This window comes from Citrus sinensis, chromosome 2 (genome assembly GCF_022201045.2).
Source record: "Citrus sinensis cultivar Valencia sweet orange chromosome 2, DVS_A1.0, whole genome shotgun sequence".
Classification (NCBI taxonomy): Eukaryota; Viridiplantae; Streptophyta; class Magnoliopsida; order Sapindales; family Rutaceae; genus Citrus; species Citrus sinensis.
Window position 1 is genome coordinate 32,762,584 of NC_068557.1, and position 23,111 is coordinate 32,785,694.

Consider the following 23,111-nt stretch of genomic DNA (forward strand, 5'->3'; position numbering starts at 1 on the left):
AAAAAAAAGAAGATCTCCCTACTCTTGATACTCATAGACCACCACATCACAAGGACGCAACAAAAAGACATGCCAAGAAAAATATAAAATGATAGGCAATTGAAATTCCACTTGCCACGTGTGATCGAGGGCAGGACTTAAGAATATATTTGCTAAATCAGGTGTACAGACAAACAGACATCAGTAAGGTAGGACAAGTAACTGCCTGATCGCTAATTGTGATTCATCAGTGCCTAATATAAAAAAATCTCCTTTGTATGACACTTGTATAACTGTATCTTGGCATCTACGAGAGACCGTTGAAGTTGTAATATAATATGTGCATAACTCTATTTCACCTATCCATCCCTTTCAGCTTGCGAGCATTACAATCATCTCTAAGCAATTATCTACAAATCTGACTTCATCCTGTTTCCTACTTGTTTCTGGTATAACTGTTAATTGGGGCCATGGAAACTCAATCTTCTGGAGCTGGGCAGTAGGTCCTCTGCAAAGCATTCAAAATCTCAAGATTCATTACAAGTGTGACTGGAAACTGTATATTCATATCACAGTAGGCAATAATGAAGTGATTTTTTTTGTTGGGGGGGGGGGGGGGGGGGGGGGGGGGGGTGACACTGGTAATGAAAGCATGATCCACACAGTTCAGCATTACCATGTGTAACACAAGCAGCAGGCGAGCAGCAATAAATTTTGGGAGGCAGCTATCTAAATGGCATTATGAGTGGCGATGAAAAAGAACATAAATCATGTGATGATATTCTCAAGGTATACAGGCAAACAGATGAAAATAACATGCAGAAAGGCAAATCTTCCAACTAGGAAATCATTGTTCAACCGATAAGCAATATACTTACAAAGTTAGGATACAAAGTTTGCATCTCAACTAATGTGGCACCAATTTAAATTCACCATTTGGATAAGTAATAAGACTCAATAACTAATTATCAGATAGCCTTAAAGAAAATGGCATATCATTTGCCACATCAGTTGGAACACAACCTTTGTATCCTAACTTTGTCAGCTTTATTTGGGGGGTAAAAAAAAAAAAAACCGAAAAGGTGATAGTTAAAAAGGAAAAGCAATAGCAGACACAAAATAGCAATCAATTACAAAACAGTCTTCTAAGAATTAAACACTGCCTCCAACCAGAAAAGTCAGGTGGTATGGTTCAACCTAAGCTCAGTTAAGCGATGGAACAGATTGGTTGAGGCAATAGGAAGACCTAGATAATGCAAATATTGTATCTACATTTATCAGGCAGCAGACTCCACAGACCATAGCTTATCTGAAAACTATTTAGCCTATCTTACCATCCTCTTCATCTTCTTCATCCCCATTGTGACTTGTAAAGAATGGGGTAAGATAATTCTTATCTAATGCTGTAAACGATGCAGCACTGCAGGATAGTTCATTAAAAGATAAATTAAATGCTGAAAAAATGAATGAATAATGTACAGAGGAAAGCTTAAAAGTTGCATCATGCTACCTCTTGCGGAATTCTTTCAGTTTCATCTTCAACTTATTCCCTGATGTTGAGCCCTCATCATAAGGAGCAGCATAGCCATTGTTACCCTCGAAATTCTAAGACAAATCATTGATTAGTATGCCAGAAACACTTATAATACTACTAATCACAATGACAAAAGTTGCAGTGGCCCGATTCAACTCCCATCAACTGAGAATTTCTGTACATGCATTAAACAAGCTCATAAATTAACTTTGGCGGAACTTACTTCGCCTAGGTGGCCATCATGAGCATCACCAACAACTTGTAAAGCTTCCAGCATGGTACCAGTTGAACCACCAATCAATAAAACCTGATACATTGGTTGGAAGGTTTGGTGCAATTCAAAGTTTAAATATCATATGCAAGGATCTGATCCAAGTCAAGACCACTGAATGAATGAAAGAAGTTAAAGCTTAACAAGATGCAAAGGTGCATTCTAACTTTATGAAATGAATATTGCTTACTGTCAAAACAACTATGGCAGTAGTTGCAGTGAATATGGTCTGGCCATGTCCTTCAGGGAGATCATGAACTGATTGCAACGCAAGAGCAAAAGCCATAGCACCACGAAGTCCTACAAGCCCATAACTCGTAAGGATATGGCAACAAGAAAAAGTGAACTCAACACAATTGAGCCCCAATTGTGAACTAACAAGGGTGAAAGTGAAAAAGTAATCCAAAACAGTCAGCATTTGTGCTCTTCTTACCACTGTACCAAAGTGCTTGTTGATGTTTTAAAGGAATCTGTCGATGTGCAGGTCGAGCCAAATTAACCAAATATGCACAAGAAAAGACATTTGCTGCCCTACACAAATTGATGCATAAATTAATGAAAAATCCCCTCAAATATCAATAGAAATATCGTGTGCAATGAATCAGCCTAATATACATGACATAATATTAGCAAATACAGTATTCATACCTGGCAACTATGATGAATAACTGAGACAAAGCAGAGGAAGTTAAGGTATAACATCAGAAATTTTCAGTTAAAATAATCATTAAGCTTTAATTTCCGATTGGAGCAACCAAGGATACAATTGAGAAAAAGATAAACCCGAGATGTGACCAGCTGTGCTTTTCCATGGCAATATCAAAGCCCATGTAAATAAATCTGAAAATCATACAAAAACAGGAAGAAAGATGCAGGTGTTACATACATATAAAAGCTTAATTACTAAAAAGAGATAAAAATGATGAAAGATAACTTACACAAATGTCTCTGCCAATGATGATATCAAATGGAAAAAAGCAGATACAAATCGCTGAGAGTTCTCTGACAAATTTGAGAAGGTATAACGCTTCATGACCTAAAACAGAACATCATTCGGTTACACTAATCCAACACGTGACAGGTGATCATAGTATTAGGTGAAAACTATAAATATCCACTTACAATTCCTGTAAACAGTATTGACACGATACCAGAGAGGCCAAGACCTTCTGCAAGCATGTATCTAAACAAAAGGAGTTATACATTAAAATTGAACCATAATGCCTCGGAGTAAGATAAAGAAAACTTTTCGGATCATTAAAATAAATGGCCTAGGAGACTACTTACGAGAAATATGGAAAAAGAACAAAGAGACAGCACTCTAAGTTCTGGAGACTGAATAGAGAATCACAGCAAAATGTTTTAATCAGGATCTTCTTATGCACGATGGATTAATAGAAATTTAGAATAAATAATACATATGCAGTACTCACTTGTCAATATCCAATCCGGCATACTTGAAAAGGTTCAGGGAATTAAGGTTTCACAAAACATTCTAATGGATAAAAGTCAGTGCAACAAATTTAATCAATAAAGCGCCCCCCCCCCCCCCCCCCCCCCCCCCCCCCCCCCCACCAAAAAAAAAGGATATCAAAGCAGAAATAAATCCAACTCCAACACCTGCAAAGCAATACTGCAGTATTAGTAATCTAATGAAAAAGGGATTAATATAGCAATACTGCATTATTGATATAGGATCTATATATATGGCTCGTAAGCAGGAATAAGCCCTTGCTCTCACTCTACCATAACTGTTTGTCATACACGACGATAACTAACCAGAGCATGAAAAAAGGCCAGAAAAGGATAAACAAGCAAAATACACAGTGAATATAAAGCAGAACACCCAAAACTATAGCTGATATAAATTATAACAGAAAGTATAATTTTTGGCAAAACTGCAAGACAGATTGAAAAAACTACCTGCAGACATTGAGCCAACAAAGGTCTCAAGAAACCTGACAATCACCATAAAGAAATTTTGCCCAGATGAAGCATGACTTCTCACTAAGGACATTGTCCTGCATATGAAGAACAGCTTACTTCAATCCCAAATCCTAACCCACATAATGATCTAACTGGTTATGACAAATGCAAATTTTACATACCGGTACAAGGATATCGCCATCTACCATTTGTGAAACATACAAAAAGATCAATTCTCAGACATTAAATGTTTATCAGGATAAAACAGAAAATTCACTCGCAAGAAAATTGGACATCATAGCTATCAACAAAGACTTACTGCATCGTTCAAAACAGATTCCCCAAAAACCAATGCGTAGAGGTTCATATCCGTGCCAAGTTCCTGAAATGTCACAGCTAAACGTTACGTAAAAGATAAAGGCAGATGGCTTACCAAGATGTTAAATACTAAAATATTAGACTAATCCCTACACTGCACACTCAATTATCATGTCAGGAATAGGATACCTTTTTTTTTTTTCCTTTTATTTGTTTATTTCTTTTAAGTATTGCATGAATGTAAACCAAACCCTCCCCTCACCCATCTGAGCAAGGCCCGAACACCAAACCAATTGTACCAGTCCAAGAGATTTTACCAATTGAACCAACAGGCACCCGCAAAGATGGATATATTAGGAATGTGATAAGCCATCAAATTGAAAATATTTGTGGTTAATCATATAATTGTTATAAAATTTAATTTGACTTCAAGATAAGTATATGCTACAATTTGCTGGATCAATTATTTTAGCTTAACCAGTCAATAGACAAAATAAAAGCGCACACGTCACCTGAAATATAGACAAAACAGTGACAGGATCTGTTGCTGAAATAAGAGCACCAAACATCAAGCACTCAACAAATGGAAGTCTGTACATGAGGAACATCACTCCACCAAGGTAACTATACAGAAAGCAGGAAAGAAAACATCAGAAGTCAGGGTTTCAATGTACAATACAAAATCTGGTCATTTCTATGTAAAGAAATACTTACACTAGTATACCCGTGACCATTGAAGCTAAAAAGGTTCCAAAAATAGCAAATGTCACAATGGCTCCAAAGTTAGAAAAAAAAGGTTTCTGCCAGGAAAACAAAATCATGAGGAGACAGGTTGCACCTGAGAATGAAAATTTAACCAACAATTTATATGTTCAATGACAATGGCAGGTACTTACCGGAGATAAGCTGAACCCTGACTGAGTATGACGAAAAGAGTCAAGAAAAGAAAAATGTTGAAGATAAAATTCAAAATCAAGCAGCAAATATGCACTATGAGTGCGTGTACACAGACAGAAGTATAAATGTAAATGAAAATGTACTCAGTAAAGGAGAAAATGGCATGATGAGAATTTCAGTTTAGTAAGGATATAATATGATCGGAGGCAACAGAAATAGAAAGAAAAACTCTTCATGGAAATTAAACCAAGCCCTGCCAAAAATTAGGGAAAAAAATGAGCAACTAGAGTTTTAGGATCACATCATAGAAGCAAAAATGGAAAATCCAGTGACATTAATTCATTAAAAGAAAATGAATACCTAATATTTGTTTCAGTATTAGAGATATTAGCCAGTGCACCAACAATTAAACCTGAAAAATATACGATGCAAGGATAATTATTCAGCCAGAAATTAAAGTAAAATTAGCGAGAAAAAGAAAAAAGAAAAGAAAGGGAATAAAAGTAATTAAAATAATACCTATGAGAAGAGAAGCGCTGGCTTCCGGAAGATAATAGAATTTGTGACGGCGAAGGACGTGGCCGAGGACGAAAGAGAGTACAAGCATCATGATCTGGAGGAGTATGCCGACGCCAGCGGCTTGCTGCTCCTTTGCGGGACTTCCACGAGGATCGTTCGCCGGAGATATCTGCAATGCCTCTCCCGTCATTATACCCCGATGTCCCAACTTTCGAGCCCTAAAATTCAATGTCAATTGTTGTTGTTTTCTCCTTCACGATGATGATGATTTCTATCTCTTCTGTTTTGTTACGCCAACAGCCAACTGACTGAAAGTCTCAAACTGATGTGATGCTCTTTATATATATATATTTATCATTGGTTAGAATTTGGAATTAAAGTTTGAGATGGGCTTCACAAATCAAATTATAATATTGTAAAAATTGATTAAAGACACCTTTTAAATTTGACCTACAATATTTTAAAATTGAATGGCAAATTTTTTCTGTGTGAATGTATGTATGTGTTTGTGGGTGCGTGTGTATATATATATATATATATATATATATATGATATTTAACTTAGAATGTAGAATTAAAATTTAGGATTGATTTAATCAATTTAATATATTATAAAAATTGATTTAATATATTCTCCACACACACGCGGGCACGTAGATAAGAATGACAATTGTGCCCGTAAATCTATCCAAATCCGTTTGCTGCGGATAATTTTGTAAGATGTGGACGAGTTTGGTATTACAAATTGAAACCCGCACTTGGATGAGGATGAGTTTGTTATTAGCCTAATATCCAGCAGATAACCACATGGATATTTGCTAGACTTGTAATATTTTTTTAAATATTTTTAATTTAATTTTAATTAAAAAAATTAAATCTAAAAATATATAAAAATAATAATATAATTATGCCAAGTGCCAAATAACCAAAGTGTTTTTGTATGGACTATTTTTCTTTAACTTAATCATGAATTATTTCATTATTATAATTTTTTTCAGATTAATATTTGAAAAGTATCATTCTTTGAAAAATATTAATCTTAATCATTATTGTAGGCATCATGTTGGATGGGTGCTAATGATGGTGAATGAAATGAAAATCTTCTCTTAGAGCTTGTGTTGAATGATAATATGAAAAGTAATTGTTATTTTTAGATACTAGTTTGTAGTTTTTTTTAATAGATTTGTTTATTTTATACTTAAAATTCAGAATTTGTATTGGATGAATGTTGAAATTTTAATTTTTCATTTACATTAGTTAAGTTTAAAATCGAGTATGTTATATATAATTTGAAGTTATTATTGTAAATTTATATATTGAACATTTGTGATTTTAAATGTACAAACCCGTAAAAAATCCGTCGGATACCATTGTGAGTTTAGTAATTGTCAAAATCCGCAGCGGGTAAGTTTTTGTAAAAAAATTAAAATTTACTACGGGTTACGAGTGAGTTCGGTAATTTAAATTTTATGTGGGTTTAAATTTGATAATGGCAAACTCGCTGCAAGCGGTGCCCATTACCATCCTTAAACGTAGATTAGATTTCAATTGACTGTCTATGGCTTCATTGCGTGTGATTGAGGTGGGTTGCTTGACTGCATAATTGGTGCTGGGGTGGCTGTTGTTATTTTTCTTCGTTCCACACTTCCACTTCCCACCCACCCCGTCTACGCTACCGGTTCATTTCCTATTTGCTAATGCTTTAGCTTCCCTACTACTAGTTTATCTTTAATATTAATCTCTCCAAATTATTTAATTCATCAAATCTTAATCAAGACGACACATATACATGTATACAACGCCTTAGATATAAAATTTTAATTTTATATTGCAAATTTGGTTCTACCTTATTTCTTTTAAAAATCTTGTTCTGTAGACAGTCGTACGATGGAAAAGTTTAATGCAGAGAGTTACGATTTTGTCAATGTGGCAACTTCTCTTCAAATCCAAAGTCACATTTGCTTCTTGAATATTTTGTTTCTAAGTAATACTTGGAAATTTATCATCAATTTACACATTTTTTTTTTCATCTATATATTATTAGATTCATCTGTGTTATCTGCAATTTTATTTTTGTTTGCAAAGTGGATTTGGAAGTTTCTTGTGGATACAAATAATGGTCTTTGTTCAATTTACAAGTTCATATAAATTTTATCATCAATTTACACTTTTTTTTTTCATCTATATATTATTAGATTCATCTGTGTTATCTGCAATTTTCCTTTTGTTTGCAAAGTGGATTTGGAAGTTTCTTGTTGATACAAATAATGGTCTTTGTTCAATTTACAAGTTCATATAAATTTTATAAGGTGTAATCCATCATACATATCATTCATCATCTAAGATCTAATGCTGAAAAGAAATAAAAAGAAAATTTAAGAAAATTGCAAGGCTAGCAGTCTATGCTCCCAGTCTCCCAACCAAATACACTTCAAAGCCTCTTTACAAATCTTCTCCATTATTGTACAAACCTTTGAAAGTCTTAAAACTTCTCAAATCCTCGCACCCCGTCCCTACAATCCCAATCTTTATTCTCACAGTCCAACCGCCAGCCAGAATCATTTGAAAACCAAGTCAATGACTAAATATTACAACAAAGTACCACGATGTACATAACCAAAGTTCATGTACACCAATTGTCAGACACATCATCCTCTAACATTCCCTGTTAACATATAAAAATTGTAGATAAAAGCTGACATGGACGTATGCAGCAATCATTTCACAAAAGGGTGTCAAGATATGTATAATTCCTGCATCGGTTGTATTGAAGGAGACTTCCATAGGTGCGATCCCACACTCCAATGAAGAGGGCTTCTGTGTCAGGGCTAAAAGTCATACCGGAGATCTCCCCAAAAAAATCGATCTCCTGCTCTTTCTCAAACCCATTCTTCGCATCATAGACATGCACAAAATCTGCTGGCTCTGCCATTGCCATGAAATTCCCATCAGACGTGAAACGAATTGATCGAATTGCTCCCAAATTGCCCTTGAGCACAGCAACTGACTTTGATAAGTTCCTAACATCCCATACTCGACAAGTCTTGTCTTGGTTACCCGTGGCAAAGATGCGACCATCAGGGTGCCATGCAGATGCAAAGGAGAAGTCCAAGTGCCCACATAACGGCATGATGGCCTACAATAACAGATTGAAATTAGCTAAAAGCATTCTCACAACTGTATCTGTTGTCATCATACACCTTCAACTGAACAGATATAGGAAAAAAGACTACCTTTCCTGTTTGAGAATCCACCAGTATCCCTTCTGGGTTGTCACCAACAATGACAAGAAGCTTTCCATCCGGACTCAAAGAGGTGTGCTGTAAACAGATAGCATTGAGTAAACTAGTCAGTTGCATTTATACAAAACAAGTACCATATCATTGCATGAATGTGCTAGTTAAGGCTAATCAATTCAAACAAGATAAGCACATGAGCCCAAACTCAGGCAGGTAACTCTGCATTCTGCAATGCCCAATTTTTACTTCTTCCAAGTAGGTAATATCTGAAATCTGTTTATGAATAAAAAAGGTCCATAGAAAGCATCAAGATTGGCCATTCTGAGCTCAAGTGAGCCCAGGCTATGTGCATGTGTACACGTGAAATGGATATACTTCGTATGCAAATAGAAAGGAAACATTTACACGCTATCATACAACTAAAACAATTTAAAGCAGAACAAGGAAGAAAAATATAGTAGAACCTATACTCCAACATGAATACTCACATTCACAGGCCATGGGAAGCTGAAATGCTTTGAGAGCTGAAACCTCTCCATATCAAAGTCCCTAACTCCACAGTCGTTATTTGACGCCATGAAATGAATTCCACCACTGGCACAAAATTGATTATAAGTCAGCTTCTATTATCCCTAATAGTAAGCCCAGCCTTAATTTGATTAATTCATTGAAGGAAAAAGAAAAATAACCTGGGAGAATTGTAAATCTCAACAGCGTTTGTGATCGCATTCTCATCGTACGTCGTCCTAGAACAAAAGCTAACTCCTGGTTGATCCAAATACTGTGTGCCATAAGGGAAGACAATTTATCATCCATCAACCATCATATTCATTCTGAATAGATAATATTCATACTCTTGAGAGCAAGGGTAGATACAAAAGTAATTATCTGAGGACATAGTTGATGAATTTACCTCTTAAAAGTAAAGACCATATTAGCTTCAATATAAAATAAACTGGGATAAACCTTGTAATCGTTAACAAAGAAAAAAAGAAAAATACTTGACTGCAAATGAAACCCAAAAAATGGGTAAAACAATTACACAAGACGCAGTCTATAAAAATGGTAACAGTGAAAATACCATGAAACAGTCCACAATAAATTGTAAAACATAATGATGGCTACGACTGCAGTAAAGAATATTTAAAGCACCAAAATAATTTACCTTACAAATAAGTTCTCCCTGGAATCCTCCAGCAATTAACAAGTTATCCCTTACTGCTAGTGTACTAACTTGAGTCTGCGTAAATCCTTCCAACAGATTCCCAGGGTGTTTCTATTAGAAAAAATAACCTTGAGTTCTGAATACATTCCAAATTCACAACAACCATGCATTAAACATAAAAAAAAATCATGAGAAAGATGTACCTCGCATGGCGCCACATGTCCTGAAACATCAAGGACTTCAGTTCTCTTGCTACTCAATGAAGACCAATGAACAATTGAGAAATGTGACATAAGATAGACGTCATGCTTTGACGTTGACCAAACCAAGTTTCGCAACTGCAAAGCCAGAGACAGTACTCGTATCAATCTCATTCAATCACTTTTATGCATAATCCAAATTGAAATAATGCAGAAAGGATATCACCGTACTTGGAAATGGAGGATAGTTGATTTTACAGATCTTGTGTTTCGCCAGAACTCGTAATACTTCCCTCCTTTCTTTGTGGGCTTACATTCCTACGGACAAGTACGGTATAGAAAACAAAAATTGGTGAAAAGAATATCCAAAAGTACCCTATGGTTCGATATATGGGAAACCAAGGGGAAATACACGTTACCTTCTCTGAACCTTCTCCTGATTGAGGTATGTTTTCATAATTCTTATACTGCTCTAATCTAGTTTGCCTATACTTCTCACGAGTAATGCTCAGCCTTTCCCAAGGAATTCCCTGGATATCCTTCCCCCTCCTAGCATCAGCGGCAGTCGTATCTGTTATCTTATTATCCTGCACAAGCAACACCCAGAATTAATTAAAAAAATTAAGTGACACAAACAATTTTTTCATTGAAACACATTTTGGATAGGAAATGAACAAACCAAATGATCATATTCATCGTCATCATCGTCATCAGACTCTGAATCCCCCATTAATCTAGCACGGAAATACATATCATCATCAACCTCGGCCATTTCATAATCATCAGCCACATAATAGATGGCTTCATCCCCCTCCAATTGGGACATTTTCTGCAGAACAGAATTATACTTGAGCTAGTATCACTTTATATCAAGGGGAATGGAAAAGAAATTCACCAACAAAAAGTATATGAAGAAAATAAAAAAGAAAGAAGCAACGCAATCCCGGTGGCAATCATTCCTTGAAGCAAGCAAACCAGCTTACATCAACTCAATCTTCACAACCAATGAAACAAACCCAAAGATAGACACCATTGGCTCATTATTTATGGATACAAATTACTCCAACTGCTTTTTTAACCAATGAATCTTTTAATCCTATGCATTTCCTCGAGGGACTAAGGTTACATACATAAATGCTTTATTATATTATTAATAAAAATGGTTAAAAACTCATACATGCAGCTGAAGTAAAATTGTTGCGAACACACAATTTACAAATAGTGAAGGATACAACAAATAATTCGAATTAAAAAATTATTTGGAATAGCAACCGTACAAAGCTTGATGGACTTCATTCAGTTACGGCAATAAACAAGCACAATCCAAGCACATAGAAAGGTTTTATGCGGTAAAACAACAGCGTAGGGTTACTAACACAGAGAGCATAAAATAGTTTACATCTCACAGTTTTTGAATACAATAAAGAAAATATAAGAGTTTAATTTTTATGCATACGCAATAGCGGATGAAAAGGAGTTAAGATTGTGAATTTCGACCTTGTTTTGACAATTGAACGGGCGATAGAGCAGCTTGGGTGGGAGATTAGATTCTTCGATCAGCGTCCAAACGCTGCTGCTGCTGGTACCGCTGTTGCTTTATTAATGTTTGTTGTACCTATTACCCTCCAAAGAGATCACCACCACCACCACCATCATCATCAGTAGTTAAAAGAAGGAATTTCACTGTTCAATCGAACGTGTCAGTTTTACGTTTATACCCCCGATTCTTCAGTGAGGATACACGCGCTGACAAAGTGTGTTAGATTTCTTTCAACAGCGGAGGAGGTTTTAACACCCCTTAAAATCCTCAAACACCTTCTTTAGAATTTTATTTCCTAAAAATATTTACAGTTTAATTTATAAATACAAAATTTATATATGAAAAATTCCATCATTTAATAAAATTTCAATTCTTTTTTAAAATTTTATTTATAAAATATATAAGAATCCTCTAAAATTTCAATTACTTTCTTCCTATTATATAATTATAGTTTTAATTAAGTCCACTCTTCTTTCTGCTGTAATGGGCTTTAAATGGCCCAAGGACAACAACACAAATGCGAAGATGAAGGGTACTGGTGAGGACTAGTATGGCATATGTAGGAAAACGAGTGGATATTTTTGGTAATTTAAAGTTTTATGAGTATTTTCTAAACGGTGTGTGATTCATAACACACTGACACTATTTCGCTGAGGCAAGTAAATAAGTAAAAGTGAAGTGGGCGGAGAGGGAAGACCTCTTGCTGCAGCTGCAAGAAAGGAGAGAAGGGAATCGGCGGTAACAACAGTAGCAGTTATGGGAATGGGTCCTACGGCAATGGGCAGCAAAATCCCAAACGTATTGATGCATAACTGGTCACCTCCTTGTCCTAGCATTATCAAGAAGAATTATTATTCATCAGTAAAGAGAGAGCATAGCGGCCGTTTGGCAAGTCAATCTTTGGTAATAGAGACAAACGTCACTGGCACAGCGGAAGACCAATCAGTCGCTCGTCGCCTCATTCTTCTTCGCCATGCTAAGAGCTCCTGGGAGTTCCCTTCCCTTCGAGGTTTTCATTTTACTAAATTTCTTCATTACTCTCAAACACTAACACTTCAATTTCGATCAATCTCTTACTTCGTTCTTTTCTTTAAATATAGATAAAAGATAAAATAAAATCCATTAAGAACCATTTTTGTAAATTGGTTTTTTTAAGTTCCACTTTTACCGAGAACATCTCATGCGGTGCTGCTGGAAAGTGGAAACCATGCGCACCGCAATTTCCTTTTCCTTACTTGAATTACAATCATTGTTTCTTGTTTCTTCATTGTTTTTGATCCGCAACTGCTGCCAGACTCGACCACTTGCTGCTCAAATATTTCAGCAAAATTGGGTGCTAAACATTAGCAAAGCCAACCGAACACTTACAAATAATATCCATATTTTCTTTTTGGTAGATCATGATCGCCCTTTGAGTAAAGCCGGACAAGATGATGCTATCAAAGTTTCTCAGAGGCTGCAACAGTTGGGCTGGATTCCTCAACTCATCTTATCCAGGTTTAATTAATTTGATAATTTGGCAAATCATTTGTTCAATATTGAGACTGAAAGTCTTAATGGTGTGATGCTGCAGTGATGCTGTGAGAACTAGGCAGACACTTGAGATAATGCAGCAACATGTGCAAGGCTTTTTGGAAGCTGAGGTTCATTTCATTTCAAGCTTTTATTCTGTTGCAGCAATGGATGGGCAAACCGCAGAGCATCTTCAGAAAGCTATATGTAAATATTCAAGGGATGAGATACTAACTGTCATGTGAGTTTCACTTCAACTTTTTCACCTTTTAATGTTTTGTTATTGGTACTGTGTTTCTGTTGGAAGTGAAATTTTCCTTTATGTTTTGTGGAGCTTTCAAACTTTTGGCAAGCAATCACCTTCGGTGGTGGCTTCATTTTATAGTTTGGATTGCCGTCTGTCTTTAGTTTTCATGCAAGACCCCACGGGATCTTGAAAGATAAAGTGCGTTTCTTTGCCATTTCATCATAAAACAAAAAGCAAGTGTCGGGATATTTGTCTGACGATGAGAAATTTTACAGGTGTATGGGACATAATAGAGGATGGGAGGAGGCTGCCTCGATGTTCACTGGTGCCTTCATAGAACTTAAGACATGCAATGCTGCTTTGCTTGAAACCACCGGAAAATCTTGGGAAGAGGTTAGTTACTGATCTCAAGTAACCTTGATTTTGGCGTTTCATATGTGATGTATATCATTATATATCTACGTGCTTTTAACCCAACGCAAGCCTAAGAAACCTATTCGATGTTCACCGCTAACCATTTTTGGCCCCAAATCTTTGGGGTTGCTTTTTCCAATAGATATTGGTATTTGACATCACAAAGCCTTCAATCTAAACTGCTTTCCTTCTCCATGTCATTTCTTGAGAGAAATGCAGTGTTGCAAAATCTAATGTGCCCCTATTACTTGCTGGGGAATATGTGGCTGTGTGGTGTAGTTCATCCCATTTTGTACCTTAATCTATCGCCTGAGATAAAACTTTTTTTTTTTTCCTTATCCAACCCAATGTGTTATAATCACAGGCATTCACCGCTGCTGGACTGGGGGGGTGGAAGCTTCAGGGTATAGTGACACCAACTAGCTGCACCTAGAATTTTATTGCTGAACAACACTAGTAGCAGCAACTCCAACACCTGGCCTCTGTCAATTGAACTCCCTAGCCCTCAAAGAATTTTGTCAACATGGTCTGTTAATGACTTAACCTCTATTTTCTGCATCTTCCATTCCATTTTATACCTGAAGAAAAGATTAATTCTAAGGTGCCATCATCAACTCAGAATTTAGCAGTCAGCAAAGCTGTAAAAAAGGTGGAAACTACCCTTAGTCGCCACAGGGCACAGGTGGACTGCTGGAGGTCTTAGCCAAGAGTTTGCAAAGGCGATGTGCCAAATTGAGAGCCCTGCGATTCCCCAGTATACATAGTTCAAGGACAAAGTTAGATCATCATCATCATCCCAAGAAAAAAAAAATCATTTGAAATGCTAGTTTTGGTGCCATCAGATCAAAGTGATTATTGCATGCACTTCTGTGTTCACTAGATAGGACAGGTTATCAATTTCATTAATATATATGTTGATCTGATTGTTGAAATGGTTTCTAATGGTTTTTTCATTGCAGACAAGAAATTCAGTTACATGGTGGAAACAAATACTTGGCAAAATTTGGCAAAACAATTGTAAAAGTTCATCATAATAATTCAAGATATGCCTTTGCAACCAAATAAATAATAATAATATAAGATATGCATTATGCACCATGCAGCTACAAATTAGGACATTGCACCTCCATTTTTCACCTCGAAGAATCGGCAATTTACCAACTTTGATAAATGGGGTAAGTGCAGTGGACACACTTGTCCATACAGAAAAGTCTTGCGGATGTGCGACGCGAGGAGGACGTTGGAGTTTAAAAAATGGGTGAGGTTATTTATACCACCAAACTCCTTCACAGACCCGCTTTTTAATAGTAGTTTTAATTTATGCATGAAACCAATTCAAGAAACATGATTCATGAAAGAGAAAATAAAAATAAAGTTTGATAATTTTGAAGAGAAAAATTTTAGTATTCCATTATGTTACTCACTCCTTTTTATTTATTTATTTATTTATTGTGTTTAGATTATTATAAAAAAACTCTTTAAATAAAAAATATATCTCTTATTTAAAGAGTAATATCAATATTTAAAGATATAAAAGACATTCTAATTAAGATTTTTTAAATAAAAAATATTTATCTCTCTTTAATATTATTAAATGTTTTCTTCATCTTAATTTGTATTTTATTATTTTTATTAGAGAAAGAGAAAGAATTACTTAAATACTTTAATTCTTATTTATTTTTCTTTAAAAAAATTATTTAATTAAAATAATATTAACTTATTTTTTTAAAGAACTTTTTTGAAGATAATATTTTTTTTACTTTCTTATTTTGTCATATAAACAAGTAAACAGATATTTAAAGAATAAAATTAATAAAAAAATTTAGTAATATTTTTAGAGTTTTTAAATTCTTTTATTGAGTTTTGAAATATAAAAAAAAAAGTCTTTATAACAAATATAATAATTTGACTTACGTTGATAAAAGAGACAAATGGATTTTTACCACTGACCTGACACTAACAGTGGAAAAGATTGATGTCAAAATTACTGTTTTTGCTAATAAATGGTCTTCCAATGGCCGGGTTTGGGGTAATCAAAATAAAAAAATGGGGACGAACAATACGAGTGACGGTGGGTTAAGCTAGAGGAATTTTCTTAAGGGTATTTTTGGCATTTTGAGTGACTATAATAAGTAAAAAATTTAACTTTCAGAATTTACTAATGGATACAATCCCTTAATAAAGAGATGTGAAGAATATTATAATGGATTCAAAAGAATCCTATTTTTTTTTTAAATATAGCAGGAGAAGGTATATCAAATCAATCAATTCACTCTTTTGTTAAAAGAAAAATAAATAAATAAATAAATCCCTTATTTATTAAAAAAAAATTATCATCGGGAGCAATAAATACGTAATTCAATTGATATGAGATTGTTCTATCTTAATTAAGATTTTTAGTTTAAAATTTAAAAATATAATTGTATTAAATATTTATTGGGAGAGTTTTACTGTTCCAAATAATCTTATCCGACTCGAATTTAAATTAATCAAGATCTAATATAATCTTTAAATATTAAATAATTTAATACACACAAAAAAAAGTCACACGGAATTACCTGTGAATGGAACAATTTTGTCGCATTACCGTTAATCAGATATTAAACAGAACTTAGTTTTGTTAATTATTAATTAATATAATCAGTACGTAGTACAAGTTTTGTTTTTCTTAAAAAAAAAAAAAAAGGAATTGAGAAGACAGACGGACAGAGAGAAAGCGGTAAATTTTTCTTAATTTCCTAGTTTTTTTTTTCTTCAACTATCTTTCTTTCTGTCTGTCTTGTTTGTGTGTCGCTGAGCTGTGCCCTCTCTGTCTCGGGCTCTCGGCGTCTCTCTTCGGATACCACCACCACCACCACCAATACGATCACCTGATCAAACTGGTCACCGGCACCACCTGTATGTATTGTAAGAAGGAACTTGATTCTCTTTAATTAATGGAACAACCATGAATATTAATGAGTTTATCTTCTCTTCTTTTCTTACTTTGAGATCTGAAATTTAAAACTTTACGTGCTATCCGTGGCATTTAATGTATATGTGTAGCACTTTGTAATTATTATTATCTTTAAGTTTGGATGCTTCACCTGCATATAAGATCTACAAAGCCATTCTAAGTTGATTAGATTTTTGGCTCTTGTTGTAGGGGAGTCTCGCCTTGGTACATTTTGCGCCAACATTCAGCTCCAACTCAGTTATCTTCTTCCTCTTTTCCTCACCTTTAAATTTGAAAATTTTCCTAAAACTGAAAATTAGAAAAACAAACTATGAGATGACACTTTTCGTGTAATTGTTATTATAACTACTCAACAAAGCTATTATTGGTTCGGACGACTTCTTCTTTCTTTTATTTATTTAAATTAAATTGTTCTTTCAAAAAATAAAAATAAAAAAAATGGCGGAGAAGAGAAACTGAGGTTATTTGATGGAACGGAGGAAGTCTGACTCTGAGGGCTATTTGGAGGCAAAGACAAGATGATTGACCAGTTCATCAATTTTGTTATTCGCCCTCCCAGGTTTCTTGCTCTTTAACTACTATGCTTCATTAATTCACTCTTATCAACAAAGTCAATATTGTTCATATATCATGCTATGATGTTGTTACCAGTTTAAAACATTACTAAACGTGCCTTTCACATTTGCCTTCATTACTAATTTTAGGTACTGATAATTGTTTTGTGGTTCACTTCTGATGGTCTTTCCAATTATCTTGCTTTCCTGCTGTTAAAAAAAAAAAATTCTTCCTCCTTGTAGTTTGGCAGTTCAGGATATGTATGCTTTTAATTCATGGCTCTTTTGGGTTGAAACTACTAGCTATTAAGTATGAATATCTGGGTGTTAAAAACAATAGTTTTCCTAAAAAATAAAAAACAAAAAAGGTGTTTACCAAACACTTTAGTGGTTGTGTTGGTCAAAATTAAGCAAAAAAGCTGCAACAATGACAAATGTACTCTTCTTTGAATTAATGAAATATTTTTCCATCTTTCGTTGGTCTAGTCCTGTATCATTTGTATATTATTTGGTCACTAATCTTGGTGCTTGTGTTGTGCTGGGCATACAGGGCGGAGTATAACCCAGATCAGTATTTATGGGAAAGGGATTTTATGCTTGCTGGCAGATCATACAAAAGACAAGACTTGGAGGCAAGTATGGACGCCGATTAACAAAATTATGCTGTTTTTTTTTTACCTTAATTTATTTTGTAAACAATTAAAATTTCCATGATGGTTTTTGAGTCCACTGTCATATCTACTTTCAATATTTGCAGATTAGGAATGCAAGAGGTCATGTCTTGCAGTGTAGTCATTATATGCCATCACCTTTCCCGGAAGATACACCTTTGCCTTGTGTCGTTTACTGCCATGGAAACAGGTTTATAGTGGTTATAGGGTCTATTTTATGCAGTTTCAATTATTACATAGAGTATACAACTATGATTTAATGCCTTTGTTAGATGTTAATATATCAAATGATCTCTGCAATCCATTCTCTAAGCTATTGTTTGATGTGAGTTTCTAGTTATTTTTCATTTTGGGTGGAAACTTATTCAATTTCCTGTGGAAATGATGCAGTGGATGTAGGGCAGACGCAAATGAGGCTGCTGTTATTCTTCTTCCATCGAATATTACTCTTTTCACTCTTGATTTTTCCGGTTCGGGCTTATCTGATGGTGACTATGTTAGCCTTGGTTGGCATGAGGTACTTTTGCCTTCTTCATTTTTCCAAATTTGAGCTCCACCCCCCTTTCCCTTAAAGCATTTAAGTTGTCTTTGCATCTGCAACAGAAAGATGACCTCAAAGTTGTGGTATCATACTTAAGAGGCAACAAACAAACATCACGTATTGGTCTTTGGGGACGATCTATGGGTGCAGTTACTAGGTATTTCATCTTGTTACTTTCAAAGTTATTTCTCTGTTCACTGTTAGCAGAAATATTTATGATGCTTCAGCGTGATTTTGCAACGCTCTGGATGATGTAATGCTGAGTGGTGTGTGACATTGGCATGGTGGCAAGATATTCCTTTTTTTTTTAATGAGAAAAAATGAGAGAGTTGATTCTTTCTGATATCAAATCTTTTTCTAGATCTCTGGGAATGACTCGTTTTTTTCATATTATGCAGCCTTCTCTATGGAGCAGAAGACCCTTCAATTGCTGGTATGGTGTTGGATAGTGCTTTTTCGGACCTATTTGATCTTATGCTGGAACTTGTGGATGTATACAAAATCCGGCTCCCTAAATTCACGGTTAAAATCTCTCTCTCACTTTCCTTTTGTTGCCTACAGAGGGATATGCTCATGCCTAGACTTATAATTTTTGTTTTCATTTCTGTTGAATAATTCATGAGTACAATTGTACGCTTTCAATGCAATCCTCAATTTGTGGTTCTAAGAATAAAAAACAAAACTAAATCTAATAGAAATTTTCATATGTAATGTGGCATTTTAACAATCGTAACTCTTAAGGTCAAATAGCTGTCAGCTTATTAAATGCTAACCATATATGTATGCTTTTGTCCAGTTTTAGGGTAGGGAGTTGTCACTTCCCCCCTGGAGAAACTATTCTCTACCAATTACCCCACTATTGTTTTCATAATACCCCATTACCCCCATAGCACCAGAACTTTAAAGGAAAAAGAGTGAAAAATGAGTCATTTGACTTAACATTTGTTCTTGGGAATATAAAATCTATATTTATTAAAAGACGATGTAAAAAAAAAAGGTACAACAAAAAGTAAAAGAAAAAATCTTCTTCTTCTTATTATTATATTTTCATTAACCCCAAACCTAAATATATTTTTTGTAATGAAATTTTAATTATATGTTTTAAAAGTTGTCAATTGTACTGTTGACTTTTTTTTTGGGGGGGTTTGCAATGTGGTGAGTGGTGACTGTTGGTGGAATTTTTTTTTTTTTTTGTATGTTTTGTATTTATTGTAATGTATTTGAGAAGCAACTATACATTTAAGGTTAGAAACTTTTTAAATTTTTTAGTATTTATTATTTTATTTAACATCATCTTATTTTATTTAAAATAAAGTATATTAGAATAAATAATAAATAAGAATAATATTTTTTTCCTTAATTTTTAGTATTTACATTTTTTACTTTTATTTTATGTTTCATCTATCAATTTAGAAGTAAATAGGAGTAAAAGTGTGTTTGGAAATGAGGCTAATATTGTAAAATTATAATGTCAGGGGGTAACAGGGTATCATGATGAAAATACTAGTGAGGTAAGTGGTAGATAATGGTTTTTCAGGGGGGAAGTGGCAATCTACCATTGAAAACGGTGCTGTCAATTACTTCATCCTTCTCTCTGCTTAGATCCTTTTGGTGGTGTTCTTCTGATATTCTTAGGATTCTGGTTATTTATTAGTTCATTGAGTTTAAGCCATTAAAATGTAGATAGATTGACTAATTTTGGGCTTGGTTTGTATTTGGGTGCTTTGGTGTTTAGATGTTTCTTTGAGTTTTACCATGAGAGTTTTCTCCTTTTTCCGGCAGGTTAAGATGGCAGTGCAGTACATGCGGCGGGTGATTCAGAAGAAGGCAAAGTTTGATATTATGGATCTTAACTGCTTAAAGGTTTGTCTATGTTTATTACATTTGCATGTTGAAATGGATCTGCAATTTGCTGCAATTTCTTTATCACTGCCAAAATAATTTAACCTACTTGTCAGGTACCTGTTTTTTATTTCGAAGTTAGTGATAACTAGGTACTATGGAACCGAATGTAGTGGCCAGTCTCTTTCTTTTTTTGATGTGATATCATTTAATTACCTGATGGTGAAATAATGCATTTTTTTAATTTCAACTGCTAAGCTTTTTCATTAATGCTTAATGATCTTTAAATAATACAGTTAGCACCCAAAACATTCATTCCTGCTCTATTTGGACATGCTAGTGAGGACAAATTCATTCGAGCCCGCCATTCTGACCTGATCTTTAATGCCTATGCGGTAACAATACCATTCTAAATGTTTTATGTCTTTTATCTTAGTCTTGGCTCATATCTGCAATTCTTGACCATGTTCCAGTTCTTCGCAGGGAGATAAAAATATCATAAAGTTTGATGGTGATCACAATTCGTCCCGACCACAATTTTATTATGATTCTGTTTCCATTTTCTTCTATAATGTTCTTCACCCTCCTCAAATTCCTTCTACCCATTCAATCAAAGCTGAAAAATATTATGATTTGGGGGCCTTAAAGTTTGGTGCTAGTATGGATCAGGTAACTTCCACTTCTTCCAGACACCCTCACATCTTGCACAACCTACATGCATGTAGTTCTGGTTTGGTTCAGTTTTTTGTTTTCCTTTCGGTAGTTCATTCATTTCTTCCATTTTCAGTTGGTCCAGTTCAAATTTAATTCCTGCCTACTCTGATTATTTCATTGAATTGATTAATTTTGAAATTTTTCCCGCCATTCACAAATGACATGACCTTATTTTAGATTTTTAGCCATTGCAATTTTTCTTTAACAGATATTAATAGTTTGCTTCCATTTTTGCTTTCAGAGTCTGTTATACGAAATAATCACTGGTCTTCGCTGTGCAAGTACTGACGCTGCAAGTTCTTCTTCTGCTCCTCCAAGCATTTTAACCGCAAAACCTGTGGATGAACTTCTTTCTGAAGCTGTACCAATCGCTAGTAAAGAAGTGCGTATCTTCTTGTCTGGGTTCGTTAAGCATTTTTCCTTTGATGAACTTTGGTGCTATTGATATATATTTGTCATTGTTAATGCAGAATTCTGCGGTTAATGAAGATGAGCCATCATCTTTTCAGGTGATCAAGTTTATTGATATCTATTAACATGAAACAAAAGCTGATAAGTTTGTTAGTTTAATTGAGATCTAAAGTTCTGGTAAGAAAGCATTATATAACTTTCGGTTGTTTGGCTGGTTTAGTTGAAGTTGATTGACTGCCAATTGTCTTGGTCTGAACCTCAAAATATGGAGAAAAAAAAATCAAATTTATTTGAGGAGAACACTAAAATGAGAGTAAAAAGGACAATCTTTACATGTAGGGTACCTTCAAGCTGAAGCTGATGCTTTGCTTCAATTAAACTCAACCTCTAGATAGTATTCCAATATAATTACATCATGAACTTCCAATACAGTTCTTTTGTAGTAAGGATTTACAATACGATCCATGCAGTGGGACAGTAGGTTGATGTAGAGTTTAGGTTTTATTGCCTTACTGATATCTTTTAGGATTTTGGTTCTTACCGTACAGGATAAGTTGAGTGGCCTAAGTGAAGAATGTTGTTCATATACTAGTTCTAACAGAGAGAGTTGGGGAAGATGCTCTTCATTGGGAGGCAGCGATGAAGAATCTTCAGCAGACTGTGCAGCTGCTGATAGGAACCGCCAGGTTTCCTCCCTCCCACTCTTTGATTCATGTGTTTGCGTGAACTTTCCAGGAACTGTTTTGTGATTTGTTGTTACAGTTAATGTAGATATCAGAAAAGATGCTTTGTCATGTTAGGTGGCACCTGGATGTCAAACAACAGTTATACAAGGACTTTGCCATTAATTTTCCCTTAAAAGTGATGTATTTGTGTGCATTTTACTTGTCATGAATAAAGTTCTTACAGATTTTTTTTTTCCCGCTTCTTTTTCAAGACGACTTTTAATGCACTTGCAACACCTGTAAGAAGTAAACACAAGTCATTGGAACTTCCTAAGGAGGAAAAGAAGAAGAAGAAAGCTGCAGCAGGTGGAAAGAAGACTAAACATGAGAAACTAGAAAAGCTTGAGGCTCTTAGCAAAAGGCTACGGCTTTGCATTATGAGGCGAGTAAAACATCAGAGGCATCTCAGTTCATGATTTCCCTTGTAACATAGAAAGGTGTTTATAACTGTAATGTCCCATTCATTTAGAGCTTTACTTTGTTATACTGACCCATGTTGGTTTAAAGGCATAAGTTCTGTTTACGATCTCCCGTTCCAGTTCGATGTCAGATTGGCATTCACTGGCCACTTTGCGAATGATTTCTCTTTCTTCTCTTTCCATGCGTCAAGCATAATGTCCTTATTAGAGAATTATTCTCTGTATATGTTCCGCATTTGCACATTAGGTAGTATTAGCATTTCCTTTTACTTCTTTTGTTGTGCTTGGGTTCATTTCCTGTATGAGTTTTCAATTTATATATTTTTATTGTTTATGAAGAAGAAGATAAACCAGCTATGTTGCAGGTCTCTCAGCAGAAGGAAAATAGTAAATAATAAAATCCAACGGACTTGCTTATTCATTTAATCTAGTAAAGAGTAAAGACTAGCTTGCGGCTTTACCTTAATCTTGTGGGATGTGGCGTATCTATCATAGAGGGTTGGCCACAAAAGAACAGA

At 34.8% G+C, this 23,111-nt stretch overlaps 4 protein-coding genes across 12 annotated transcripts; 2 read left to right on the forward strand and 2 right to left on the reverse strand.

The window, feature by feature from the left end:
- Positions 1-70: 70 nt before the first annotated feature.
- On the reverse strand, positions 71-5,848 carry LOC102631098 (sodium/hydrogen exchanger 6). Of its 3 annotated transcripts, XM_052435101.1 has the most exons (22): positions 5,445-5,841; positions 5,286-5,337; positions 5,119-5,178; positions 4,925-4,949; positions 4,743-4,828; positions 4,541-4,652; positions 4,030-4,092; positions 3,893-3,912; positions 3,708-3,805; positions 3,376-3,404; positions 3,218-3,249; positions 3,072-3,119; positions 2,907-2,967; positions 2,723-2,820; positions 2,549-2,624; positions 2,433-2,452; positions 2,218-2,315; positions 1,975-2,084; positions 1,737-1,820; positions 1,490-1,584; positions 1,314-1,399; positions 71-487 (listed from the first exon to the last, which is right to left on the reverse strand). In XM_052435101.1, the coding sequence occupies exons 1-22, from the start codon at positions 5,632-5,634 to the stop codon at positions 438-440; spliced, it is 1,593 nt and encodes a 530-aa protein (XP_052291061.1). In that variant the 5' UTR covers positions 5,635-5,841; the 3' UTR covers positions 71-437. The 3 variants fall into 3 exon arrangements, with proteins under 3 accessions (XP_052291061.1, XP_052291062.1, XP_052291063.1); XM_052435102.1 differs by lacking the exon at positions 1,314-1,399 and having other exon boundaries at positions 5,445-5,848; XM_052435103.1 differs by lacking the exons at positions 4,743-4,828; positions 4,925-4,949; positions 5,119-5,178 and having other exon boundaries at positions 5,445-5,845.
- A 1,948-nt stretch (positions 5,849-7,796) lies between these two features.
- Positions 7,797-11,846, reverse strand: LOC102630799 (hypothetical protein). Its single transcript, XM_006467190.4, has 10 exons — positions 11,545-11,846; positions 10,727-10,876; positions 10,467-10,634; positions 10,279-10,365; positions 10,051-10,185; positions 9,848-9,958; positions 9,372-9,463; positions 9,171-9,276; positions 8,677-8,763; positions 7,797-8,579 (listed from the first exon to the last, which is right to left on the reverse strand). Exons 2-10 carry the CDS (start codon positions 10,871-10,873, stop codon positions 8,166-8,168), a joined length of 1,347 nt encoding a protein of 448 aa, XP_006467253.1. The 5' UTR covers positions 10,874-10,876; positions 11,545-11,846; the 3' UTR covers positions 7,797-8,165.
- A 364-nt stretch (positions 11,847-12,210) lies between these two features.
- On the forward strand, positions 12,211-15,091 carry LOC102630087 (uncharacterized protein At3g52155, chloroplastic). 5 transcript variants are annotated; one of them, XR_001507096.3, is made up of 6 exons: positions 12,212-12,596; positions 12,985-13,084; positions 13,161-13,340; positions 13,622-13,739; positions 14,125-14,286; positions 14,380-14,692. XR_001507096.3 is itself a non-coding variant. In XM_006467188.4 (5 exons), the coding sequence occupies exons 1-5, from the start codon at positions 12,344-12,346 to the stop codon at positions 14,792-14,794; spliced, it is 726 nt and encodes a 241-aa protein (XP_006467251.1). In that variant the 5' UTR covers positions 12,211-12,343; the 3' UTR covers positions 14,795-15,091. The 5 variants fall into 5 exon arrangements, 4 of the variants coding, with proteins under 4 accessions (XP_006467251.1, XP_006467250.1, XP_024951356.1 ...); XM_006467188.4 differs by lacking the exons at positions 14,125-14,286; positions 14,380-14,692 and adding an exon at positions 14,720-15,091 and having other exon boundaries at positions 12,211-12,596; XM_006467187.4 differs by lacking the exon at positions 14,125-14,286 and having other exon boundaries at positions 12,211-12,596.
- A 1,369-nt stretch (positions 15,092-16,460) lies between these two features.
- Positions 16,461-22,862, forward strand: LOC102629222 (hypothetical protein). Of its 3 annotated transcripts, none has more exons than XM_052435079.1 (14): positions 16,461-16,479; positions 16,906-17,275; positions 17,821-17,902; positions 18,028-18,131; positions 18,332-18,458; positions 18,545-18,639; positions 18,881-19,004; positions 20,265-20,345; positions 20,621-20,719; positions 20,808-20,993; positions 21,280-21,420; positions 21,509-21,547; positions 21,998-22,135; positions 22,387-22,862. In XM_052435079.1, the coding sequence occupies exons 2-14, from the start codon at positions 17,235-17,237 to the stop codon at positions 22,588-22,590; spliced, it is 1,461 nt and encodes a 486-aa protein (XP_052291039.1). In that variant the 5' UTR covers positions 16,461-16,479; positions 16,906-17,234; the 3' UTR covers positions 22,591-22,862. The 3 variants fall into 3 exon arrangements, with proteins under 3 accessions (XP_052291039.1, XP_015382420.1, XP_006467246.1); XM_015526934.3 differs by lacking the exon at positions 16,461-16,479 and adding an exon at positions 16,490-16,667; XM_006467183.4 differs by lacking the exon at positions 16,461-16,479 and adding an exon at positions 16,490-16,658.
- The last annotated feature ends 249 nt before the right edge of the window (positions 22,863-23,111 follow it).